The sequence below is a fragment of the Somniosus microcephalus genome, chromosome 17, assembly GCF_052327205.1.
Source record: "Somniosus microcephalus isolate GS21.2 chromosome 17, FLI_Smic_1.0, whole genome shotgun sequence".
NCBI classification, from domain to species: Eukaryota; Metazoa; Chordata; class Chondrichthyes; order Squaliformes; family Somniosidae; genus Somniosus; species Somniosus microcephalus.
The window spans coordinates 5,463,711-5,481,850 of record NC_141003.1 but is presented as its reverse complement, the minus strand read 5'-3'; the positions used below and the strand labels follow the sequence as shown (position 1 = coordinate 5,481,850).

At 47.4% G+C, this 18,140-nt stretch overlaps 1 protein-coding gene across 4 annotated transcripts in view; it reads right to left on the bottom strand.

Annotated features, from left to right (window-relative positions):
* The window catches only part of cep83 (centrosomal protein 83), a 104,199-nt gene that overhangs the window by 15,090 nt on the left and 70,969 nt on the right, over positions 1 to 18,140 (bottom strand). For all 4 annotated transcript variants that reach the window (XM_086009827.1, XM_086009825.1, XM_086009828.1 and 1 more), the window contains exons 9-12: positions 17,578 to 17,722; positions 7,410 to 7,559; positions 5,440 to 5,515; positions 4,709 to 4,866 (exon numbers count right to left, since the gene is read on the bottom strand). In XM_086009827.1, coding sequence (XP_085865953.1) covers positions 4,709 to 4,866; positions 5,440 to 5,515; positions 7,410 to 7,559; positions 17,578 to 17,722 — 529 coding nt within the window. The remainder of the gene's footprint in view (positions 1 to 4,708; positions 4,867 to 5,439; positions 5,516 to 7,409; positions 7,560 to 17,577; positions 17,723 to 18,140) is intronic.

Sequence of the window (18,140 nt, the reverse complement as noted above, 5' to 3'; positions counted from 1 at the left end):
GACAATGTCACCATCTGCGGCCACGACCAGCAGGACCACGACGTTAATCTAGGGAAATTCCTCCGGACGGCCCAGCGGCTGAATCTCGCATACAACAAAGACAAATGTATGTTTCGTACTAAGCGCCTTGCTATTCTTGGCTGCGTAGTGGAGAACGGAGTCATCGGCCCAGACCCTGATAGAATGCGCCCTCTTATGGAGCTCCCCCTCCCCCACTGCCAGAAAGCACTGAAGAGATGCCTGGGGTTTTTCTCTTACTATGCTCAGTGGGTACCCAACTATGCGGATAAAGCCCGACCCCTCATCAAGTCCGCCTCCTTCCCCCTGACAGCAGAGGCCTGTGCAGCCTTCACTCTCATAAAAAGCGATATTGCGAAGGCCACAATGCACGCTGTGGATGAGTCCCTCCCTTTTCAAGTGGAGAGCGACGCATCCGACTTTGCCCTAGCTGCAACCCTTAACCAGGCGGGGAGACCCGTGGCCTTTTTCTCAAGGACCCCCCAGGGCCCCGAAATTCGACACTCCTCTGTCGAAAAGGAGGCCCAGGCCATTGTGGAAGCCGTGCGACATTGGCGGCATTACCTGGCCGGAAAACGATTTACCCTGCTCACTGACCAGCGTTCAGTAGCTTTTATGTTTCATAATAAGCAGCGGGGCAAAATCAAGAATGACAAGATATTAAGGTGGAGAATCGAACTCTCCACCTACAATTACGATATCTTGTACCAGCCCGGGAAACTCAATGAGCCCCCAAATGCCCTATCACGTGGTACGTGCGCCAACGCGCAGGTTGATAGATTACAGACCCTCCACAATGACCTCTGCCACCCGGGGGTCACCAGGTTCTTCCATTTTATCAAATCCCGTAACCTGCCCTACTCCATCGAGGAGGTCAGGACCATGACCAGGAACTGCCAGATCTGTGCCGAGTGCAAGCCGCATTTTTATAGGCCAGACAGAGCGAGCCTGATCAAAGCCACGCGCCCCTTCGAGCGGCTGAGCATCGATTTTAAAGGGCCCCTCCCCTCCTCTGACCGCAATGTGTACTTCCTCAATATAATTGATGAGTACTCCCGTTTCCCGTTTGCCATCCCTTGCTCAGACATGACCAGTACCACGGTCATTAAATGTCTGAATGACCTCTTCGCATTGTTCGGTTTCCCTAGCTATATCCATAGCGACAGGGGCTCATCTTTTATGAGCGACGAACTTCGGCAGTACCTGCTCGCGAGAGGCATTGCTACAAGCAGGACCACCAGCTACAACCCCCGGGGTAACGGCCAGGTGGAAAGGGAGAATGCGACAGTCTGGAAGGCAGTCCTTTTAAACTTAAAATCTAAGGGCCTTCCGACCTCCCGCTGGCAGGAGGTCTTCCCTGCGGCGCTCCATTCCATTCAGTCGCTGCTCTGTACACCCACCAATGCCACTCCTCACGAGAGAATGTTCTCCTTCCCCAGGAAGTCCACGTCGGGGATTTCGCTACCAACATGGCTGACTTCTCCAGGACCCGTCCTACTGCGGAAGCACGTGAGGACCCATAAGGCGGACCCCCTGGTCGAGAGGGTGAGCCTCCTCCACGCCAACCCGCAGTATGCTTACGTGGTGTACCCGGACGGGCGGGAGGACACAGTCTCCATTCGAGACCTCGCACCTGCAGGTGCTCCTGAAACACCCTCTTCGCCACCCACCGCTACTCCTGCCTACCCCCAGGACACAGTCCCCGCACGAGACCTCGCACCTTCGGGTGCCTCCGAGAGACCACCATCGCTACCTCCCATTACCCATGCTCTGACCCCTGTAGACGGCATGCAGCAGCCCCAGGGTCCGCCACCTGCTACACCTCCTCTGAACGAGACACCGGGTTCAACGTTGGATGCTGCACCATCACCGCCGCTGCTGCGACGCTCAGGACGGCTTACAAGGCCTCCTGATAGACTTCAGTACACAAATTTTTAGTGCACTTCACCCCGCCGGACTCAATTCTAAACAAGGGGTGAATGTGGTAAACCACTGTTGTTAGTATTGTTGTTCACCACTGTTGTTAGTACTGTTGTTCACTGTTAGTACTGTTGTTCACTCTTGCATATTGTTGTACTTGTCTGTGCATGCCTCAGCTGACTCCGCCCCTGGCTCCACCCTCATGGCTGGGTATAAAGGTCGCTGCTCGGCAGCCCCCGGCCCTTTTGGATACCAGGCAACCACAAGAGGCATGCTCTGTTCTTTGGTAATAAAAGCCTGTTTATTACTTCCAGTCTTTTGTAGCAATTGATAGTGCATCAGCGCCCCAAACCGGAACTTCAGTGGCGCCACCCTTCTTTGCGCCTGGCGCCCCCAGCGACTGGTAGAGGGGAACGGTTCCCAGTTGCTGCGGGGTGCGCTATTTAAAGGGGACGCCTCCTGCATTATAAGTGACAGCCATTTTGTGCCAATCCTTCTGCGTGAGAGACAAAGGCAGAGAGCTTTCTGCTTTGACTCAGCGCTCGCACAGGTGCTTCAGGCTTCAGGCCAGAGCTTTGCACTTGGATTTCACTTTCAGTGCCATAGCCTTGAGTCGCCACATATACTGTAATGGGGGCTACAATGGGTGGAAACGTTGGCTTTCTGCATTGCATTCAAAGGGATCAGAGACGCCGTGAGAGAGTGCCAGTCATGGCCAGACGGAGAAGGGCCAACAGGTGTCGTCACAGGAGGCCTTACCCACCCAGGGTATACCGCCAGCAGTTCTCATATCTGAACATGTCTGAGGAGCAGTGTGTTCGGAGGCTGCGATTCAGAAGGGAGGTGGTCACTGAGATCTGCCACCTGCTTCGCAGAGATCTGCAGCCACAGCTGAGGAGCAGGACGTCTCTGTCGGTAGCAGTGAAGGTGACGGTGGCTCTCAACTTCTATGCCACCGGCTCCTTCCAATCCGCTACTGGGGACATTGCCAACATCTCCCAGTTCGCGGTACATTGCTGCATCCGACAGGTGAACAATGCCCTTTTCAGAAGGAGACGTCAGTACATCTCCTTCCCCATGACCCTGGACAAGCAGCAAGAGCGTACAATGGGATTTGGAAGAATAGCGGGCTTCCCCATGGTCCAGGGCGTAGAACTGATGAACCAGCATTGGTCAGGCCTTGCTTCAGGGCTGCAGTGCGCAGGGCATGGCAGCCAGACAAGTCCACCCTCCCCCTTTAAGAGCTGACCGGCGCCAGTGTGTCTGCCGTCAATCAGCAACTCGCCGCACCTGCGCTGCGCCCGCCCTCGGGGGTATCGCCCCGGACCGCCGGCTTAGCACCTAATGATAGTCGTACATCGCCTGTTTTAGCGCAGCAGCAACCTCTTGGGGCGATGCGACTGAATATCGGCGAAGGTGGCGCGAACTTGCGCCGGGCGCAAACTTTAGCGGCCGCCCGACTGTAGCGCCCCGAACGTGGCTATACTGAATTTCTAGGCCTTGGACTTTGGGCATGCTGAAGCAGAACATTTCTATTTTGAGGTATTTTGGTATATTGGAGGAATTTTAAGCACAGTTACTGAGTAATTGAAACTGCCAGAGAGGGGGGGGGGGGGGGGGGGGGGAAGGCAACTAGCTTTAAGGCTGGAGAAGTGGTTTCATTATTTGTTATGGGATGTTCTTTCAGTGTCTTCAAAGTCAGGGCTATTTGTTGAACTTGCACATTGCTGATTAGGTTCCTCAAAATTTGACATCTCAAGCCTTTTTTGTTCCGTTATCCACTGAGATAAAGTTATTTTCTACTTGGACCTCTTTTTGATCGAGCATCTGTTCTGGTCTTGTGCAGGGCACCGGGGATTGAGACCTGAATTCACTGCAACTTCTTTCGCCCGAGAAGCAAATGTGTGACATACATCATGCACAGGTTTATCACACACAGTCGCTAAACACTGTGGCAAGTTGTGCCCATGGCTTTAGGTTACTGGGATTGGAGGAGGGGGGGGGGGGGGGAAGCGAGGGCAAGGGGCTTCACTTACAGTGGGTAAAACTATTAGAAGAAAGCTAAAACTAGATGCAAGGAAACTCTGCATTCTTGTTGACTCTCCCCACTTTGTTTGCTCGGTGACTGACACCATGTGTGCAGAGTATGCAATTGCAGAGTTAAATCTGTACTACAAATAGCCCGAGAGCTTTAAATAGAATCGTATGTGAAACCTTCAGGAGGATGACGAATCACATCGCTTGTGCCCCTTCGAATCCAAGTTACCCAACATGCTGCAATTGCTGTACATCTTCCCCAAAAGTGTTCTTTCTTAAAACTCTCAGCGCTTTAGAAATATTCCTTCAAGGATTTTAAAACAAAACAAGTTCTGGGAAAAGTAGATAACATGGTCAGGAAATAGCGCATCACTCTCCTTGAGCAGTCCCATTCTTATTGCAACTATATTCCGAACAATGAAAAGATGTGCAGTAATGAAAATGCATCCAGTGATCCTAATCCAACTCGATGTGGCGAGTGACTAGGCTAGTGATGTAATCTATTTGTAGAGAGCACTATAACAATCGTCTCCATGCAGTCCAGAGAACGGCACCACATGCGTTCACTGCAATGCCTACACCTGGTAGGGGAAGTGTTTCAGCCATGAACTTATAGGATGATGCTTACAGAAGTCTTCAGTTCCGCATTCACTACACAAAATAGGGGAAAATATTCATGTGGAACTTGACAGTTAAAATGCTGCTTCCAACATCACAAGAAACAGCTGCTTACTTTTCAGCTTCCTGCTGTGCCCGCTCTGCTTGGCTTCTTGCACTTCGTATTTCCTCCTTTAAACGCTCCAGCATTTCTCGCAGCTTGCTATTGGTCTGCAGTAAATCATTCTCCTGCTGTGACACAGTGTTAAGCTGGATCTGCAGGTCATTGATTTGCTTTGGGGGGGGGGGGGGGGGGGGGGAAATCAAATAATTTAGTTCCAGCAGAAAATGAAATTTACTTTTAAATCCGTCCTACCCACTTCGGAATTTATGTTTACAGTTCAGCTTCTCGACGGGCTGTATGGGATTGTTCTACATTCAGGGGACTTTCCAACAGAAAGGGTCAGCAACTTAAAAGCAACATGTTACAAATAGATTTTCTAGAAAAGTCGCAATAAAAAAAAGATTGGACACAAAGTTCAAGAAGTGGTTTAAATGCCATAAGTAAGCATTACTGTAATTGAAAGTAACTGATAGTTCAAAAATTTGTGCTAGTATAAATAATTTCTCAAGCTTTTGGGGACCACAGGAAAGAGCGACGAAGGATTTCAAAATCAGATTCCTCAAAATATCGGGTAGGGTCTATAAATATAATAAAGCTTATAAATCTGCTCTGTAACAGACATCAGAAAGGGATGGAAAAGAATGTATGTTACAATAGCAGTACTCTTCCCATTCTTTCCCTTTTTGGTAAGCCTTTTGAATAAGTAACCAAACCAATGGGCTTAGAGTGATGCAGTAAAGTACCTGTTTGAACTCAGCACCGTCATTCTTCTCTTTTTCGAGTTCTTCTATTTGAAGCGCGTGCTGTTGAAGTTTTGACCTACAACACACACAGTGGCAAATCGGCACCAACATTTACAGTCTACTAGAAGAGCTCTTTCTATGCAAGTCCATTAATCAAAAGCACAACTGATCACGTTACTTATTGGAACTGGCCTTGTTCCAGCCCGCTCGCCACTCCTTCAAAATCCGCGTCCTCTACCGCCCACCCGAGTACCGCGCCGAGTTCCTCAGCGAGATATCTTCACTGCTTTCCTCCCTCAGCACCGAGCGACTTCTCATCCTGAGATTTCAACCTCCATCTCAACTCATCATGTCCTCTCTCTCCGGAGTTCACTGCCCTCCTACCCTCCCTTAATCTCTCATTCCAAAAAACACCCCGACCAATGTTCCCTTTAATTTTTTTTCGGGTGCGCAGCGTGGCCCATTCAGAATACCGAGCATGCGCAAGTTTCTCCTGTTTAAAAGCCGGTGAGCCGGCCGCACGGGAGCTGCGGAGCGTTGCATACCCACGCAGCTTAAAGGGAACACTGACCCCTACCCCTCGACTTTGCCATCTCACGTGGCCTCTCTACTCCCATCTCGTCAATCACAGATACGGCCATCTCTGCTCCCTTCCTTGTATCCCTCTCCACTCACATCCCTCTTCTCCCACCCAACCCCACTTCCTTCAGCGTCCGCCCCTGGAAAACACTCGAGTCACTTACAACTGCACTTTCAAATTCCCAACTGTCGAGCCTTTGGCCCTCCATTTGCCGCAACATCTCTGCAGCTACCGATCTGCTCAATCCCTCTCACCTTCGCCTTTGATATTCTCGTCCCTAGTACAACCCTTACTCTCTCACACCCTGGCTGTTCCCCCAGTACAGTCCCATCTCTGCTTCCTTAAGTCCAAGGGATGCAGGCTTGAACGTTTATGGAGGACAACTGGTTTAGCCATTCAATGCCAGATCTGGCTGGACCACAAAGCACCAGCGGGTCCTGCTCTCCTCGGCCAAAACTGCTCACAACTCTAGGATCATCCTGGAATGCAAAGATAATCCCCGGCTTCTCGTCTCAATAAACACAATTTATTGGATTTAGCTAAAATATAATATATCTGAGGTTCACACAGAAGGTGGTGAATCTTTGGAATTCTCTACCCCAGAGGGTTGTGGAGGCTCTGTCGATGAGTATATTCAAGAGAGAGACCACTAGATTTTTGGGCACTAAGAGAATTGAGGGATATGGGGATCGGGCGGGAAAGTGGAGTTGGTGTAGAAGTTCAGCCATGATCTTACTGAATGGCAGAGCAGGCTCGAGGGGCCGTATGGCCGACTCCTGCTCCTAATTCTTACGTTCTTATACTATAATGCATTCAGAGTGGACTATTTATGAATCTTTTCAGAACTCAAAACAAAATGAGGAATGGCTCAAATCTACCTGTTCTTTTGACAACACACTTTCCTTTCACCCATTGGTTCTGGGTTCAAACTGAGCTGACCATTAGGATGGAAGTCTCTCTCTATTGGTTGAGAGGCATTTGAGCAGTCTGGTGGGCATAGCGCACTGCACCAAACCCACAGTCAGCATAAACAGACAATCTCTCGAAGCTCAGACTCAAGGCCAGCTCGTGTGGGAAATGGAGAATCTCAAAAGGTGCCTTTACAGGGTTCAAGCCCATTGCTGGGATAGACCAAAGGGAGTGATTACATTTGGAATGATTAGCCATTACTCAGCCCTGACACTCCCCAAAAATACAACTTCAAAAGAAAACCTTGCAAATCGTTTCCACCTTGAGAGTAGCAAGAATTTTACAAAAATATTTGTGCAAATAAAAACAAGGCATCTTCGCACAAATAAAAGATGCAAAAGTATTTCAAATTCGAGCTCTGTGGAAAATGTCACTTAAAATATACACCGGTGCTGCAAAGCGTTAGTGCTCCCGTTCTAACCTGAGGTTCACGATCTCCCGCTTTGATGCCTCCTCTGCTAACTGCACGGCGTGCAGTTTCTCTCCCATATGCTCCTTTTCAGAATGCCACGTTGTGTCCTGCTCAGCCTTCAGTCTTTCCAGGTCAGCAACTTTATTCTCTAGTTCTAACCTTTGAATAAGGAAACAATTTAATTACCTCTTCAACACGGGGAAAACTGGACTCATCACCAGTGTTCACATGAAGTCCTCGGGGGTGAAAGTGGACATGGCCGGAGACACAATACAAGAGGTATCACATTGATCGACCGTTACACGCCCCGCCCGATATTCAGTTCCACTGGCTTCAATAAAACTGAATAACGTGCGTGTCGCCTGGTTTGCATTCCCCCTCTCCCCATGTCCAAGTTCACCCTCCTCTTCTCTCTTCTCCCCCTTCCTTTGGAAAAATTACATCAAGTGATAACTGTTAGGAAAAGTAGTCCCAATGTGATGAGAATGGAAAGCACATATGAAAATGTTATTAAAGAAATAAAAATAAGTTGCATTTATGTAGCATCTCAGGATGTCCCAAAGTGCTTTACCGCCAATGGATGACTTTGGAAGTGCAGTCACTGCTGTTAGGTAAGTCAATGTGGCAGCCCATGTCTGCACAGCAAGGTCCCACAAACAGCAAATCAATAAATGACCAGAGCAATCATTTTTTGGTGGTGTGGGTTGAGGGAGGAAGGTTGGCCAGGAAAAGTATCTAAACAGGTAGACGCGGTCTAGGTTTAAAGTCTCATCCAAACATTACCACCTCCAACAGTGCAGCACTCCCTCAATACTGCGCTGAAGTGTCAGCCTAGACTATGTGCTCATGTCCATAGTGCCACTCTCTCAGACTCAAGAGCTGATAATGCAACTGATTACGCCAAGCTGACACCTGCTCAGTACAGAGTATTACACTTTAGTACATGGCAGGCAAGTATATACCTACAAATGTAACCAAAATTCCTGCCCCAATTTTTTAGGAAATATAATCCAATTTACAATGTAAACTTTAAATTCTTTGCATACTGTGCTTTAGTCAATTAATATATTTATTGGCTACAGTGACGCAAGATTTTTTAAATCAATGTGGAAGTAAACCATTAAGTAACTTCTCATATCTCAGAAAGTGCTGGAAATACTCAGCAGGTCAGGCAGCATCTGTAGAGAGACAGACCCTCATCGACCTGAAACGTTAACTGTATTTCTCTCTTCACAGATGCTGCCTGACCTGCTGAGTATTTCCAGCATTTTCTGTTTTTATTTCAGATATCCAGCATCTGCAGTATTTTGTTTTTGTGCTCCCATATCTCAGTTTGGCCAATTAATGGGAAAATATTTTCAAGTTACTAAACTGTCCATCACTTACCAAGAATAGTTTGTATGGCCACATTACTGCTTTCCAATGTGAGGAAGTTATTTATGCAGTTGGGTAAATCTACAAAACAAATTTTTTTCCTACCCCGCACATTATACCTGGTATGATAGCTGGTGACTGTCTCCCAGGCCCCCACCAATCATAACATAATAGGAGCAGGTGTAGGCCATTCGGCCCTTCGAGCCTGCTCCGCCATTCAATGAGATCATGGCTGATCTTCTGCCTCAACTCCATTCACCGGCCCTATCGCCATATCCCTTGATGCCCTTACTAGTCAGAAATCTATCGACTTCTGTTTTGAATATACCCAATGACTGAGCCTCCACAGCCCTCTGGGGTAGAGAATTCCAAAGATTCACCACCCTGTGAAGAAATTAATTTTCATCTCAGTCCTGAATGGCCGACCCTTTATCCTGAGGCTGTGGCCCCTGGTTCCAGACTCCCCAGCCAAGGGAAACATTCTCCCAGCATCCACCCCATCAAGCCCTGTAATAATTTTGTATGCTTCAATGAGATCCCCTCTAATTCTTCTGAATTCAAGAGAATACAGGCCTAGTTTACTCAATCTCTTCTCATACGACAGTCCCACCATCCCAGGAATCAATCTCGTGAACCTTCGTTGCACTCCCTCTATGGCAAGTATATCCTTCCTTAGGTAAGGAGACCAAAAGTGTACACAGTACTCCAGGTGTGGTCTCACCAAGGCCCTATATAATTGGAATAAGACTTCTTTACTCCTGTACTCAAATCCTCTTGTAATGAAGGCCAGCATACCATTTGCCTTCCTAATGGCTTGCTGCACCTGCACATTCACTTTCAGTGACTCATGTACAAGGACACCCAGGTCCCTTTGAGCATCTGCATTCCCCAATCTTTCACCATTTAGGAAATACTCTGCCTTTCTGTTTTTTCTACCAAAGTGGATAACTTCACATTTATCCACATTATAATCCATCTGCCATGTTCTCGCCCACTCACTGAGCCTGTTGAGATCCCCTTGAAGCCTCTTCACATCCTCTTCGCAACTGACACTGCCACCTAGCTTTGTGTCATCAGCAAATTTGGAAATGTTACATTTAGTCCCCTCATCCAAACCATTGATATAGATTGTGAATAGCTGGGGCCCAAGCACCGATCCTTGCAGTACCCCACTAGTCACAGCCTGCCATCCTGAAAAAGACTTGTTTATCCCTACTCTTTGTTTTCTGCCTGTTAACCAATTCTCAATCCATGCTAGTATATTACCCCCAATTCCACGTGCCCTAATTTTGTTCACCAACCTCTTGTGTGGGACCTTATCGAAGGCCTTCTGAAAATCCAAATACACCACATCTACCAGCTCCCCTTTGTCTACTCCACTAGTTACATCCTCAAAGAACTCCAATAGGTTTGACAGGATTTCCCTTTCATAAATCCATGTTGACTCTGCCCAATCTTACTATTAGTTTCTGTTAGATCCGTGATTCTTTAAATAGGATGTTTCCCCAAGAACTACACGGAGGCTGTAACTTAACAATCAACAGGTGTTTACTGGAGTAGCGCAGTCTCAAGACTGAAGTACAGAAGCCTGCTCCGGCTTTATATACAGGTGTGGTCACTGCCGGTACTACAGTATACAGGAGCTGTAAAACAGTTCTCTCTTAAAGGTACATACACAACAATTCCTCCCCTTTTAGATTAACAGTACCCATAATATTCAAATAACAATTAACACTTTAACATGCACATTAAACAGAAATAGTCCATTTATAAATTCAGTCTTTGGGGCGGCTTCCTGATCCTTTCTGGATAGCGCCTTTCCTGAGGTTCTTGTTCTTGGTGCGGAGGCGATTCTGACCCCTTTCCATCGGTTCCCACTGCTACTGTTTCTGAGGTAGATGCTGCCAGTATGTCGGGTTCATTCCCAGGTACGCGAGATATGGGGTTGACTCGTTCCTGTGACGCTAAGATCTGGTCGGCGTGGCGTCTCTCAATGTTCTCCCCGACATCCACTGTGTACATCAATGGCCCCTGCCGTGTGCATATCGTTCCGGGTTGCCATTTCTCTGTTCGGTAATCACGGGCCAAGACTGGTTGTCCTACATTGAAGCTCCTTGTCGGCTTCTCATTGATGTGCTGGAATTGTTTATCCTCAACATTTCTTCGCACATTTGGTCTGAGCAAATCCAGGCGAGATCTCAGCCTTCGGTTAAAGAACATCATGGCCGGGGTCTGGTTGGTGATTGTATGTGTCGCATTTCTGTAGGCTAACAGGAAATTGTCCACCTTATGCTGCAGTGGAATGTCGTCATCGCACATGGCCCTTACTGCTTTTTTAAAGGTTTGTACAAACCTCTCAGCCAATCCATTGGTGGCTGGATGATATGGAGCGGAGGTGTAATGCCTTACCCCATTTCTTTTCATAAATCTTCGAAACTCTTTGGACACAAACTGTGGTCAGTTATCAGAGCAAATCTGCTCTGGCAAGCCGTTCCTGGCAAAGATGGTCCGTAGGACTGCAATAGCTTTCTCCATGGTGGTGGAGGACATTTGGATCACCTCAGGCCATTTCGAGTGCGCATCCACAGCTATTAAAAACATTGAGTCCATGAATGGACCAGCAAAATCAATATGCACCCGTTGCCATGGAGAGGAGGGCCACTCCCAAGGGTGTAGAGGGGCATGTGGTGGTGCATTTTGGACCTTCTGGTATCCTGAGCAGCTCTTAGTTAGGTCCTCGATTTGTTGATCAATCCCCGGCCACCACACATAAGCCCTAGCAAGGCTTTTCATTTTCACCCCTCCCAGATGACCTTCGTGAAGCTCATTTAGCACTCTCTCCCTTAACTTGGGTGGAATTACCACTCGGGATCCACACATCACTGTCCCCTGGCATACTGACAGCTGTTCTCTTCTGGATGAGAATGCTGGCAACAGTGGGTCGCCATGTGTTGGCCATCCCCTCACCGTCAAATCATATACCCGAGACAGTGTCGGATCATTGCGGGTCTCCTTCTCTATATCCGCGTTAGTTACTGGCAATCGTTCAATTATTGACGAATAAAATATCTCGATAGGGTCCACTGCTGGTGTTTCCTCCACAGTAGGCAGTGGCAAGCGTGATAGTCCATCAGCATTTCCGTGCTGTTTCGTGCCTTTATATTCTATTTCATATTGGTTCGCCCCTAGAAAAAGGGACCATCTTTGTAACCGTTGTGCAGTCATTACCGGAACGCCCTTCTTTGGATTAAAGATGGAGACAAGTGGTTGGTGGTCAGTCAGCAAGGTGAACTTCTGTCCATGCAGATAGTGGTTGAATTTTTTTACTCCCCATACTAGGCTGAGGGCCTCCCTGTCAATCTGGGTGTAGTTGCGCTCGGCTGAGGTTAGCGACCGAGATGCAAAGGCTACTGGCCTCTCCAACCCGTCCGGGAATTTGTGCGACAACACCGCTCCAATACCATAGGGTGATGCATCACATGCCAACCGGATTGGTAGTGCTGGGTTGAAATGGGCCAACACCTCTTTTGATGTGATCAAATCTTTGCACTTCTGGAAAGCTCGTTTACATTCGTCATTCCACTTCCATAGTACCCCCGTTTGCAGTAGGGTATTCAGTGGGTGTACTACTGTAGACAAATTTGGTAAGAACTTATGGTAGTAGTTCACCAATCCGAGGAACGACCTCAGTTGTGACACATTTTCCGGTGCTGGAGCCTTGACTACTGCCTCAATCTTTTCAGGGGACTTATGTAACCCCTCTTCATCAATAATGTGGCCACAATACGAGATCTGCTTCTGGAAAAACTCGCACTTGTGGCGATTAGCTCGTAGCCCATATTCCTTTAATCTAGCGAGCACCTTCTCCAGGTTGGCGAGGTGCTCACTGTCATTTTCGCCCGTGACCAGGATGTCGTCCAAATAACACTGGGTCCCTGGAATTCCTTGCAGGACTTGATCCATTGCCCTTTGCCAAATAGCCGGAGCCGATGCTACCCCGAAAACCAGTCGGTTGTATTGATAGAGACCTTTATGAGTGTTGATCGTGAGGTATTGTTTCGAGGCTTCTTCTACCTCCATTTGCAAATACGCCTGGGCCAGATCAATTTTGGTGAAGCGTTTACCCCCAGATAGCGAGGCGAAAATATCCTCAATCCGTGGAAGTGGATATTGTACCGTGTGAAGGACTGGGTTCACTGTCACCTTGAAATCCCCACAGATGCGGACCTTCTTTGGTTCCCCAAGCGTATTACTCAACGAACTCTTCATTACAGGGACGATGGGTGTAGCCCACTCGCTCCAGTCTACTTTGGACAGTACTCCTGAACGTTCCAACCCTTCCAGCTCTGCTTCAACGGCTGGTCGGATCGCATAAAACTTTGGACTTGCATTTTCCTCTATTTTAATCGTTGCTGTTATGCCTTTTAGTGTTCCGAGTCCCTCCTGGAACACTTCTTGTGCGTCAGTTAGCATTTTTGACAGTCGTCCAGGTGTGGCGTCATCATCCTTTTTGGCCTCAACCTTCAGTGCCTGTATGGAATGCCAATCTAGTTGTATCTTCCGGATCCATTCACGTCCTAGTAGTGGTGGTCCTCCATCTGGCAATACATATAGGTCCATTTTAGGTATTTCCTGGCCTTTGTATATCACTTTTACCCTTATTTTTCCTTTGGGGTAGACCTTTTGCCCCGTGTACGTCTTCAAGACAATCTCTGTAGCTTCCAAGGGTATATGTGGAAGTAGCCGCTTGTAGTCCCTTTGGTTTATGACTGTTAGGGCTGATCCAGTGTCCAATTCCATTTTCACTTGGACTCCGGCTATCTTGAGTGTGACCCAGATAGTCTGGTGATCCTCCATTTTGGTTACCTTATGTAGTTTCAGACAACCCAGCTCCTTGCTTCCGGAGTCTGTATCACTTCCCTGTTCGTCTGAACTACTGTCCATCACCTTATGTACCTTTTTGTACTTCTCCTGTGGAGATTTCCTGCTGTTGGTTTTCTTCCCTGACTTGCAGACTCTTGCTATGTGTCCTGTCCTTCCACACTGTCTGCACACTTGGTCCTTGAACCAACAATCCTTCTGATCATGTGTCGTTCTGCCGCAGCGATAACACTTCCCTGCTCCATATGACATTTCATTGGTGCCGTATTCTTGCGGTCTCCGTTGTATCTCTGCAGCGTCCCGTGCGGCTGCTTCGTGTGATACTGCCATGCTGAAAGCCTTGTCCAGCGTAAGATCCTTTTCTGATAGAAGCCGTTTCTGGGTTCCTTCACTTTGAAGCCCACACACAAACTTGTCCCTTAACGTATCTGATAGTCCTGCTCCAAACTGGCAGTGTTTCGATAACTTGCGCAGTTCCGTTAAGTACTCAGCATTACTTTCGTCTTTATGCTGGTTCCTTTTGTGGAACTTAAATCTTTCTGCTATCAGCAGCGGTGTGGGGCTTAAGTGGTCCTGTAGGATTTCTGCTATGCTTTCGAAATTCTTCTCCATGGGCTTCTCTGGGGTTATCAGGTTTCGCAGTAAGCCATAAGCTTTTGCACCCATGGAATTTAACAAAACCAGTGCTTTCCTAGCATCTGGCACTTCATTCGCCCTGCAGTACACCTCAATGCGTTCCACATGTGTCGCCCAATCTTCGACTTCATTGTCGAACGCCGTGATACTGCCACTCTTCGCCATCCCTGGGTGTATTTTAACTGTCTAAATGGCGTCTCCCGCGCTCTCCCTTCTTCTCCGCTGGAACAAAATGGCGTCTCCCGCGCTTTCCTTCCTTCCCGCGCTCGCCCTTCTTCTCCGCTGCGGCTTCTAAAAATGGCGCCTCCCGCGCTCTCCCTTCTTCTCTGCGGCTCAATGGCGTCTCCCGCACTCTCCCTTCTGCTCCCCGCAGACGCAGTTCAGCCCTTGAGCCCTGGCTGTGCTCTGCGCGTTCTCCTGTGCGCCTTTCCCGATGCCGTCGCTCGGTCCTGAACCCGGCTGCTGCTTTACCCTCTCTCTCTCTCTCTGCTCGTTTGTCCTCGACGCCGCTCGGTCGTTTAACCCCTGGCCGCGCCCTGTGCGCTTCACCCTCTCTCTTACCCCGTCGACACTGCTCGGCTTTTCTACGCCATCAGTCGGCTCCCGCCGCCGCTGTCCGGGAAGGGTGTGCGCTGCACCTGTTGCCAGTCTGTTGCTGGATCGTCGTGGCTGGGGAACCAAGCCCGGCTCTCAACAGCCACTCCTGCAATGTTGACTTGCTGCCGGATGACTGGGTGGTTGCTTGTGGTCGACGCCCGTGCTTCTGGCCTCGACTTCCTTCCACCGTCCTCCCGGAGCGACTCCTCGACGGGAAATGCAGAGTTGCAGGCAGATTCGAATCAACCTCGTCGCCACTGTTAGATCCATGATTCTTTAAATAGGATGTTTCCCCAAGAACTACACGGAGGCTGTAACTTAACAATCAACAGGTGTTTACTGGAGTAGTCTCAAGACTGAAGTACAGAAGCCTGCTCCGGCTTTATATACAGGTGTGGTCACTGCCGGTACTACAGTATACAGGAGCTGTAAAACAGTTCTCTCTTAAAGGTACATACACAACAGTTTCTAAGTGCCCAGTTATTGCATCCTTTATAATAGATTCCAGCATTTTCCCAACTACTGATGTGAGGCTAACAGGTCTGTAGTTCCCCATTTTCTCTCCCTCCTTTCTTAAATAGCGGGGTTACATTTGCTATCCTCCAATCTGCAGGAACCGTTCCAGAATCTATAGAATTTTGGAAGATGACAACCAATGCGTCCACTATCCCAATGGCCACCTCTTTCAAAACCCTAGGATATAGGTCATCCGGTCCTTGGGATTTAGCGACTTTTAGTCCCATTAATTTTGCTAGTACTATTTTTTTTTTTTTACTAATAATAATTTCTTTAAGTTCCTCATTCTCGCCACACCCTTGGTTCTCTCATATTTCTGGGAGGTTTTTTGTGTCTTCCTCCGTGAAGACAGAAACAAAGTATTTATTTAGTTTCTCTGCCATTTCCTCATTCCCCATTATAAATTCTCCCGTCTCTGACTGTAAAGGACCTACATTTACCTTCGCCAGTCTTTTCCTTTTCACATACCTATAGAAGCTTTTACAATCCGTTTTTATATTTTTCGCAAGTTTGTGCTCATATTCCATTTTCCCTTTCTTTATCAATTTCTTGGCCCCCCTTTGCAGATTTCTAAAACGATCCCAATCCTCAGGCTGACTGCTTTTTCTGGCAACTTTATAAGCTTCCTCCTTTGACTTAATACTACTGTAGCTTCAATTTCTTTTGTTAGCCATGGTTGGATCACTTTTCCTTTTGAGTTTTTATGCCCTAGAGGAATATATGTTTGTTGCAAATTATGCATTATTTCCTTGAGTGTTAGCCATTGTATGTCCACCATCATACCTTTTAGTGTAGTCTCCCAATCTACCATGGCCAACTTGTCCCTCATACCCTTGTAGTTTCCTCTGTTTAGATTGAAGACCTTAGTTTCAGATTGGACTACATCACTCTCAAACTTAATATAAAATTCATATTATGGTCACTTGTCCCTAATGGCCCCTTTACCACAAGATTATTGATTAGCCCTTTCTCATTATACAGTACCAGGTCCAGAATAGCCAGGTTGGTTCCTCCACATACTGATCCAGGAAACCATCTCGCATGCATTCCAAGAATTCATCCTCCACACTATTAGTGGTAATTTGATTTGCCCAGTCAATATATAGATTAAAGTCCCCCATGATTACCGTATTGCCCTTGTTACATGCACTTCTAATCTCTTGATTGATACTGTGCCCTACATTACCATTACTGTTTGGTGGCCTACACACAACTCCCACCAATGTTTTCCGCCCTTTGCTGTTTCTTAGCTCCACCCAAACGGATTCCAGTTCTACATCACGATCTGCCAAGCCAAGATCTTTTATCTCTACCGTACCAATCTCATCTTAACAGCGCTACGCCACCTCCGTTTCCTTTTTGTCTGTCCTTCCTAAATTTTGAGTACCCTGGAACATTCAGTTCCCAGCTTTGGTTACCCTGCAACCATGTCTCTGTAATGGCAATTACATCATACCCATTTACAGTACTTCTATTAGTGCCATTAATACATCCACCTTGTTGCGAACGTTACGTGCATTTAGATAAAGTGCCTTCAACTTTGCCTGTTTAACACTTTTCTGCACTTTGACCCTCTTTACTGTTGGCCTTTGTTTCTGCTCCCTACTAGTTTGCTAACTACTTTTCTAACTTGCACTTCCAGCTTTGTTTCTCTCTGTTCTGGGCCCACACTTAGGTTCCCAGCCTCCTGACAAACTAGTTTAAATCCTTCCCAACAGCACTAGCAAACCCCCCTGCGAGGATATGGGTCCTGGTCATGCAGGAGATGTGCAAGTACAGCCCAAGGCAATGGTTCCTACTTCCTCATGTGGAAGTGTGGCCGGCACTTGACCTTGACCATTGCAGTAAGGCCGAGATCAGGAATTCAGCAAGTGGACAATCTCAGGCACAAACCTGACCATCTATGGTACAGCACACTGGACTCCGACACACTTCCACTGTGCTGTCTCCAATAGAGAGGTGTTAAAGTTCTTGGAAAGTGTGCACTGGCAATTAGGCATTACCTTGCATCTCCATGTTCAACAGATTGCTAGTATTTTCTAAAAGGAAGTTAATCGTGACAAATCTAATAAAAAGCCATTTCACCTTAAGCTGGGACAATAGTGTTTATAAACAGGCACAAGCAAACAGTATAATAACATTGAGGATTAAACGGTTCCAGAACATTACTCACTTTTCATCTTGTAGTGCTGCAAGTTTCTGGAAATCATCTTCTTGAGCTGCTTGAACTTTCCGAATTAGCTCTCTTTCTTTTTCTGTCAAGAGCTCTTTGTGTCTTTCAATATTGGCCTTCAGAATTTCAATATCTGACTGCAACCCTGCCAGGGGAACAATTTAATTCTAAAACATCGATTGTTCGAAAGTTCATCAGTCACCCAGCTGAGAAATTTAGAAAAAGTGACTACAGGAGACTTTGGTTTATCCGGAGGTTGTATGTCCAGAAACCTCGATCTACCGGCAGAAATCAGCAGCCGTTTTGTTAGGTTTTTTTTCTTCTCGTAGGTTTTTTTTCTTCTTGTGGCTTTTTTTTCCAACAGTCAGGCTCTGGAAAGTCTCTCTGAAGCTGTTGCTAAGATACAGAGACGCTTCCAAGGTACGGGCTGACTGTTTAGAAGCTGTTGCTAAGCAACAGTGTTTGTTGTCAGATACGGAGATGAAAACCTCCGTATGCTTCAACGTTAATGCTGGTGTGTCCGGCAGTTTTGATAGATCGGCAACAGCTCGGTCCCGTCGGTG